A 7,948-nucleotide genomic window follows, 5' to 3' on the forward strand; every position below is an offset into this window, starting at 1 on the left:
GCAGTCCACGTGCACCATCAGCCCATCAGCCAGGGATTGCAGGTTGAGCCTAAAGATCTGAGTATCGATATCTTTGCCTCTGACTTCACTAAATTTTGCAAACAGACCTGTTGCCCTGGATCATTTAGGTATCGATGTTACTGTCTATCACCATGAGAAGTCCAAAGTGGGGAAATCGAGGCACCAAGTCTTTGTAATACGCAGACTAATTTTTAGAGGTCCTGTTCCCAGTGCACTTGCTCCATTAGGAGTAATGGTGTTGACTCAGACCCCAATAACTGCCATTTTTCACTAAAATGCACCTGGAAAACACGATTCCCAAGAGAGGTGAAACAAGCTGGCCCAGGGGTGTTTATCAGAAAGGACAGGGACAGGGAGAAGATGGACTTGCTGCTCAGAGGTGAACTGGAAGGAATGCTGAGATGAAGCACTCAAAAGCCGCTTGAGAGGGTAAGAGGCCCTCGTGCCGGGCGTAGCATTTGGATTTCTTCTAAGAGTGTTTCTAATCTCTCTGGAGCAAGGAAACACACATAGCACACGTCCCATCTCAGGTAACAACAGGAGCATGTTTATTCATGTCTGGCACTTACAGAGCTCGGAGGGACAAGGTACATGTCATTTGTTTTCCAGAAAAGTCAGCCCAGGATCGGAAGAAACGAAACGATTTTATAAAAAGAGACTGCAGCTGCAGGGGCCGGGAATGTGTCTCCCTTTGGGTCATGCATTCCCAGTGCCCGGACCACCCATGTGCTGGGGGCATGCTGGTGCCAGGCACCTCCGCAGAGGCGAGAGGCAGGAACGTCTGAACACTTGACCGAGTGGTACCTGGGGTTAATCGGTTCTCGGCGAGTCCCAGCCTTGTTTTAACCAACCTTAGAAACGAGGGGGAGGTACTAGGTATAAAAGCAGAAACCCTTCCAAAACGATCCACCTTTGCCAAGGAAGTGTGAGAGTGCAGAGGGGTATGTCCACAGAAAGAGGAGAACAGCTTGGCCAAACCGCCCAGGTCTCCGATGCTGGAAGAGCATAAAGTCTGGGAAACAACCACCTTGGAAGCCTGCTGAGAAGTAGAGAATCTCCTTGCAGACAGCGACAGAGAAGATATTGGCTAATGAGACCCGCGACAGCCCGTGGAAGACGGCTCTTCCTCGGCCAGCGCCATCAGTCGCGAGCCCTGAGGATGTAGATGAAGCTAACGAGGACCCCCAAGGCCAGGACGGTGTAGCTGGCTTTCACGCTGCTGGAACCGCTGATGTTGCAGAGGAAGGAGTCGCAGCAGTAAACAGAGGCAGCTGCTATGCCAAGGTTAATCCCGGCACTGGGGCAAATGGGAGAGCATCCTTTGGAGATGGACTGGCCAGACTTGCCGCCTGAACGTAGGTTGGGGCAGGAGGAAAGGAAGAAAAGCAAAAAGGAGATGGGTTTAGAATGTTTCTCGGCTTTCTGATCACCTGTTCTGCAAAGGAAATAACAGCGCTAAAATAGCCGAAGCGTCACAGGTGGCACGGAGAGGATTAAGTGCTTCTTGGCATCAGGCTACGACAGTAGTCTCAGCTAGCCCACACATCTCAAGGGAACACCCATGACAACCTCCCACACAGACTCTAGAGACCATGCAACACCCCAGGGACAGCCCTTTTAGGCTGTCGGCCAAAGTTTAGCTGCTACAACTCCAGTGAAGAATCTCAAAAATCCCACTCGAGCTTGACCCTGGGACTCCTCGAGCGAGACAGGGAGCACGGGGCATACAGAGCACCAGGAAGGCACGCGTGAGCGAAGGCTGCATTTCGAGCGTTAGCTGCGAGAGAGGTGTAGCACACATTTAACAGCAGGAAATAGGAAACCATTAACACTGTGCTAAGACGACAGGTTTATAAAAGCTCCTGGCTTCCATTTGTACATGCACGACCCGCCCACGTTGTGGACCGTGCAACTCAGGCATGCAACACCCCTCCCTCCTGCAAGGGAGAGCAAGGCAAGCCAGGCTGGGGTCTGGTCTCTGCAATGGAGCCAGGAGACCTGCCAGAGCAGCCTGCTTCCCTAGGAGCAGCAGCCAGGAAGCACAGACCCCCCCAGATCTTTCCTGGCACTTAGGGAGGACACCTGCAAATCTCCCTTCCTGGTAACCCCACCTCATCCACGGAGAGCAAAGAAGCAAAGGTGGGACTCAGGGATGAACAACCCGAACACAGGACAAAAGCAGGAAGGGCAACCCTGGAGCTTTCCTATGAAGGAAGCCTGCAGCATCCTCCACACTTTCACTTACTCGTCAGCAACCTCCCCGCCCCCACCTCGAAATTCCCCTCGGACTCCTGGCATCAGTGCAGGCACGTGGGCTTTAACGTGACTCCGTCTGGCAGCACGTCCCTCAAAACTCCCCTTCCCCTTTCCCCTTTTCCCAGCCAAAGGAAGGAAAGCCTTCCTGCAGCTCAGCAGGTGACCCAGGAGAGCAGCCAAGAGGGGCAGAAGAAGGTCCCGTCACCACTCACCGATTCCCACTCCAACATACGTCGTCACACAGTGGTTTTCATTCTCCCCGCACCTGACAGGCTTCAGGCAGGCCCAGTTGGAGGATGCATCTGAGCACGAAAAGCAGATGAGCGTGTGGGCTGCAAGGGAAAGGCACACCTCAGTTAGGGGCTGGTGGGGAGACCTCCCTGCTTGGTGGTCCCCACCTCTGACACACGGCACGCATCACATCTGGCCACAGACATGCTTGCTATTCCATCTGTATCAATCTGCAATAGGTTTTTTCCCCAAAAAAACTGGCCAAGCGAAGGGTTCAAGCATAAGGGATACATTTCGAGCTCTTGCAGGATCAATTGTCAGCTAAAGCTTCAATACAACCACAGGTCAGCCTGGTACTTTACGGCATGCTCTTGTTTGCACCACGAGCGGGTTCAAGCCACAGCTGCCAACTAGAAGCTAAACAACGAAGGCCAAGTTCAGGCCTACAATATGGAGCCTGAGATTTGGGCCTATTCAGCTCAGCTACCGTGGACACTGATGGGAAATGCTCCAGGCATGACCATGGGTTCGAGCTTTCTGTAACCTGCCTTTGGCAACAGGGCACAAAGCTCAGGCTACGCTTGAAATAGCACACATGGTGGAAACAATTTCTCAGCTAGAGCAAGCTCAGCGTGGCAGCAAGACCTGTAAGGATTTGCACTATCCCGCTACCCAGGGAGTCATGAAGGCAGCATACGCAACGAACCTTTTTAATCTGGAGCAGGGAGATAGCAAAAAAAAAAACATGCCTTCCTCCATGGCAGGTCCCCTAAAATGGTCTACCCTACACCAGCAGTATGGACTGCACCAGCTAGCTCCCATCCCTCATCCTTCAGATCTGCCCAAGATAGAGGAAAGATTGGAAAATAACATTCAGTGGTGGGAAATGGTTGCAGAAACTGCCTGGACCAGTGACTCAGCAGGGACATAGGCACTTTGCAGTGGACAGATGAACTGCTCTGTATTCTACATACAAGAACACCACATCCACACTGCAATTGTTGACCTACATATGCAGACAGATCATGTCTGTTCCCAATGTTTCACGGGCTCTGATTTTTGAGCACTCAGACGGCAAGCCCTTCCATGAGGCACTGCCTTTCTATTCTGTGTTTACAGGATGCAAAACAGAGCAGGGGCTGATTCAGGATGGGAAGTGCATGGCAGCATCATTCCTGCTCCTAGCTCTTTCAGCCCCACCACAAACAGATTATCCTAAGGAGGTGAAGTCAGCGAAGCCCTGGGAAAGCGTGCTGAGGTTCAGCAGTCCCTGTCATGGAGTATTCTGAAGAACACGTTGGACAAATATTGTTCAGCAGCTGTCCCACTTTGCCATGGGACTGCATGACCTCTTGAGGTTCTTCTCAGTCCTGTTTCTCTCAGGAAAAGAAAAGCTTTTTAGGGGAAAATTGAGATAAAAATAACAATTGTGCTCTGAGGAATGACTTTTGAGCAGCCACAGCCAAGGCAGGGGAAGAAAACAAAAAATTTAATCTCAGGGAAATGGATTAAAGCAGGTTAGTGGGAGATCCTGAATGTCACATCAGGGCAGCCAGATGACTCTGCTTTGGAGACGAAGCCAACACCACAACCCCCTAGGCAAGAATTTCCTGGACTGTCTCATACATCCTCCAATGATCAGCAGTCTGCCAACGATCCTAGCAACAAAACAGAGTTACCTGAGCATGCCAACGCAGCAGCCACAACCTATACACAGCACCCAGGATTACAGGGCCACCAGTTGAGTCAAAAGCCCCAGGAGAGATTTGTCAGTGGACCTTGCTTCTGGATCTAGGAGAGGGGGAGGAGGATGGAGCCAGCCATTGAGCCTACAGGCTGTCATCATCCATTGCTGAGCCCTCAGAGCATTTGCATGGGTGGCATTTTTGACCTTATTGGCCAAAACTCAGTCTGGGACCTCAGAGTGAAGCCCAGCTCTCTCCTGCTCCCTTGTCCCCAAGTCAAGCCCAGCTCTCTCCTGCTCTCTTGTCCCCCATGCTTCTGCTCCCAAGTCTCAGGTGACTTGTCCCAAACCTTCTCCTTGCAACCATCCTGAGGGCAAAGTGAGGAGGCAAATGGACTCATCCCATTTCACAGGAACCATCTGCAACCAGGAACGAAGTGGATTATAGGCTTCCTGTGACCATTATGGTAGGACATATGTCCCTATATGTATTTGCTCACTATCCTGAACGCACGAGTCGAGTGATGTGGTGCTATTCATTAAGGCTGTTGTGGTTTAGCCCCAGTCGGAAATTAAGCACTCGCTCACCCTCCCCCCCAGTGGGATGGGGGAGAGAATCAGAAGAGCAAAAGTAAGAAAACTCGTGAGTTGAGATAAAAACAGTTTAATAACTGGGGGAGGAAATAAAAAAAGTAATGAGAAGGAAAACAACACGAGAGCGAGAGAGGAACAAAATCCAGGAAAAAACAAGTGATACAACCACTCACTACTCGCTGACTGATGCCCAGCCAGTCCCTGAGCAGCGATCGCTGCCCCCCGGCCAACTCCCCCAGTTTCTATACTGAGCATGACGTCATATGGTATGGAATAGCCCTTCGGCCAGTTTGGGTCAGCTCCCCTGGCTGTGCCCCCTCCCAGCTCCTTGTGCACCTGGCAGAGCATGGGAAGCTGAAAAGTCCTTGACCAGTGTAAACATTACTTAGCAACAACTAAACCATCAGTGTGTTATCAACATTATTCTCATACTAAATCCAAAACACAGCACTATACCAGCTACTAGGAAGAAAATTAACTCTATCCCAGCCGGAACCAGGACAAAGGCTTAAATGTTCCAGATACAAACACATCAGGAATATTTGTACATGCACATAAAAGTGCCTTTAGGCATTAAATTCTCTGCCATGTGACGTAATCTATGCTTTTATCACAGCATCTCCTACCTGTCCCCATGTTTCTCTACCCATAACCCCTTGTCGGAATATAGGCAAAATCTTTCCAGGAGAGATGAGTCTTTCAATGCAGTTTAAGAGAGGAAATATGCAGTCATAACTAGTGCCACTTCCTGCCCCAGCAAACGGATAACTAAATAACCCACTGCAGAGTGAAGAGAGCAAGCAGGCTGACTGCTTTAGACAAAAGGCACAAGAGGGGTGTAGAATTATTTTACGCAGCTGGAGACAGAGCAAAGAGTTGGAGCTCAAGGCTACAAAAACAGGAAAAAAAAAAAAAAAAAAAGCCCAAGACTGAACAATGCAAAAGGGAAGCCTCGTTTTCACCAACTAGAAAATGCAGTGCTCTTCCACAGTAAGAATTTATGTGTTTATTTGTTTGCTGCTCAGCTCCTCTGAGGAACAAAGAGCTCCCAAAACAGAGCGGATCGTTTCAGGGAATTCCTCAGATGAGGTTGAATCCATTCTCGAAAAGAGCAATGCAGGGGGGGGGGGGGGGGGGAAAGTCTTTAAAAGCCCGCTCTGACGCCCAGCAGCACCAGTGAAAAATGCTGTTGCTTCGGCAGCTCTTCCATTTGGTCCCTATGCCGAACGCTCTTTCCTTTTCCATTGCTCTTCAACAATATCCTTATACACCATACGCCAGATCTGCAGGGCACTTTGAGCAGGGGGTAAAGCTTTTCTGCACAAGACTCCCTGGATGTGTTGGAAGCGTTTGGGAATAAAGCTACCTGCAACAAACCCTTTTGCCTGGCTTAAGAACTTACTTTAAAGCGAAAAGGTTTTTTGGAAGGGGGGGGGGGGGCATGAAACCTCTTCCTGCCTTGGCCTGGACAGCCTGTCCTCCCAGCTGGAATTGAGCACATGCCAGTTGCGCTCTGACAGAGACCCAACGCTTGAATTGCCATTTGCTTCCTGGACCCCACCGGGAGGGGGGCACAGGAAGGGCAGTGAACAACTAGTTTCTTCTTATTGGTGTCCTCCGGAGACAAGAAGGGCCCGTGTTTCCTGAGCAGGGGCTCAGAGGACCCAGAACTCTCCTGTTTGCTCTTTGTTTGGCTTCTCCAAGCATCGACATATGGAAACAATATGGGGTTTTGCACGGCCCCATGGAGTTTGGAGTCAGAAATGGAGTCGTCGGGAAGGCGGGGATTGCAGACCCTGCGACTTGGACAACTTGCAGTTTAATAACCAGCAACAGGAAGCACGTTCTCCCCAGCTTCGGTGGCCACCCCAAGATGCATTCCACAGGGCATGGTCCCTTGGGGGTCACCTCCCCACAGGTTAGCCACCGCAGCCTGCCCCGAAGGATGCTGGGGGGGCGGCAGGAGCCAGGATCACGAGTGGCTCTGCCCAGACTTTGCTCCATCAGCCATTGCCGGGGATGGGCTCCATCTCCCCTCTACCCTCCTTCCCCTCGGCTACATCTCGGCCCATTTCGGCGCCGTTACCCCAGCTCGCTGCGCCGTATGGGAGAGCGGGGAGCCGGCCCTGGTCTTTGTTCGAGCTGCAACTGGGAAAAGCTCCAAAATATCTAGATGGACAGCTGAAGATGCACACCTATACATACCGGCACGGAACCCCTGAAGTTCCTGCTTCAAGAGGGACACTGCTGCGAGGCAGGTCTTGGAAAGGCACCCCTCCGCCTCCCCGCCAAATCCCGGGACGGCTCACCTCTGTTCCCCCAGCCCCTTTGAAACCCTCACCCCCCCTGCAAACCTCCAACTTCCAGAGCCCACCCTGAAAGACGCAGCACCACAACCTCCCGAATTTGCTCCCAAACCCAGGACTGGGGAGGGACTGGGGGACATCGGGGAGAGGTGATGGTGGCCAGGGGGAGGGGGTATCCCCCCCTTACCTCTCTCCACGCACAGCACCGCAGCCAGCACAGCGAGCAGAATCGCCTTCATGGTGCGGCGGTGGGGCCAGCGAGATGCGCAGGGCGGCTGGCTGCGCGCAGGGCTAGCGACAGGGCCGGGCGCCGGGGGTGGGGAAAGGCCAGCGGCCCCACCCCGCGGGCCGGCCCGCGCCGCGCACCACCTCCCCCCACCGCCTCCCCGGCCCCGCCTGGTTTCGTTTCCCCGCTCCGGAGAGCCGGGGCCGCGGAAGGGGGCGGTCGCTATGGCGCCTCGGCGTGCCAGCGGGATAGGAGCTCCGCGGGAGCAGAGCCAGCTCTCCCCTGGCCCTGCCCCAAAGGCTTTTTCTGTCCCCCTTTCAGGTGCCGTCTATTTCCCTGAGGGAAGAAACAGGAGGAGGAGGGCTCCCTGCGTGCCGGACCCCACTGATGCACAGCCCTCTTCAAGTGCAACCCCCTGCATCCATGAGTGCCTTCACCCACGAAAGCCTGCTGTGTTCATGCCTCCCTCCCGTCCTCCGTACGGCTTCATTCACAGATTCCCTGAGTACACTCCCGCCCCGCCCCCCATACATTCACAACCACCCTGTATGCATGCATGCCCTGCATATGCAAGCCCCAGTGTGCAGGACTCCCTTCATGCATGGATCTCCTGCATGCAAGACGCCCTGC

The 7,948-nt window shown here is 52.9% G+C and overlaps 1 protein-coding gene across 1 annotated transcript; it reads right to left on the minus strand.

The window, feature by feature from the left end:
• Positions 1–547: 547 nt before the first annotated feature.
• On the minus strand, positions 548–7,440 carry LOC142406444 (lymphocyte antigen 6E). Its single transcript, XM_075495367.1, has 3 exons — positions 7,280–7,440; positions 2,490–2,609; positions 548–1,370 (listed from the first exon to the last, which is right to left on the minus strand). The coding sequence occupies exons 1-3, from the start codon at positions 7,329–7,331 to the stop codon at positions 1,162–1,164; spliced, it is 381 nt and encodes a 126-aa protein (XP_075351482.1). The 5' UTR covers positions 7,332–7,440; the 3' UTR covers positions 548–1,161.
• Between the last annotated feature and the right edge of the window lie 508 nt (positions 7,441–7,948).

Source organism: Mycteria americana, chromosome 2, assembly GCF_035582795.1.
Source record: "Mycteria americana isolate JAX WOST 10 ecotype Jacksonville Zoo and Gardens chromosome 2, USCA_MyAme_1.0, whole genome shotgun sequence".
Lineage (NCBI taxonomy): Eukaryota > Metazoa > Chordata > Aves > Ciconiiformes > Ciconiidae > Mycteria > Mycteria americana.

Coding starts and splice junctions, on each gene's coding strand:
- LOC142406444 (XM_075495367.1), bottom strand. CDS start 7,331: ATGAAGGCGATTCTGCTCGCTGTGCTGGCTGCGGTGCTGTGCGTGGAG. Junction 2,610..7,279: donor GGTGCTGTGCGTGGAGAGAG/GTAAGGGGGGGA, acceptor TTTCCCTTGCAG/CCCACACGCTCATCTGCTTT. Junction 1,371..2,489: donor GTATGTTGGAGTGGGAATCG/GTGAGTGGTGAC, acceptor ACCTACGTTCAG/GCGGCAAGTCTGGCCAGTCC.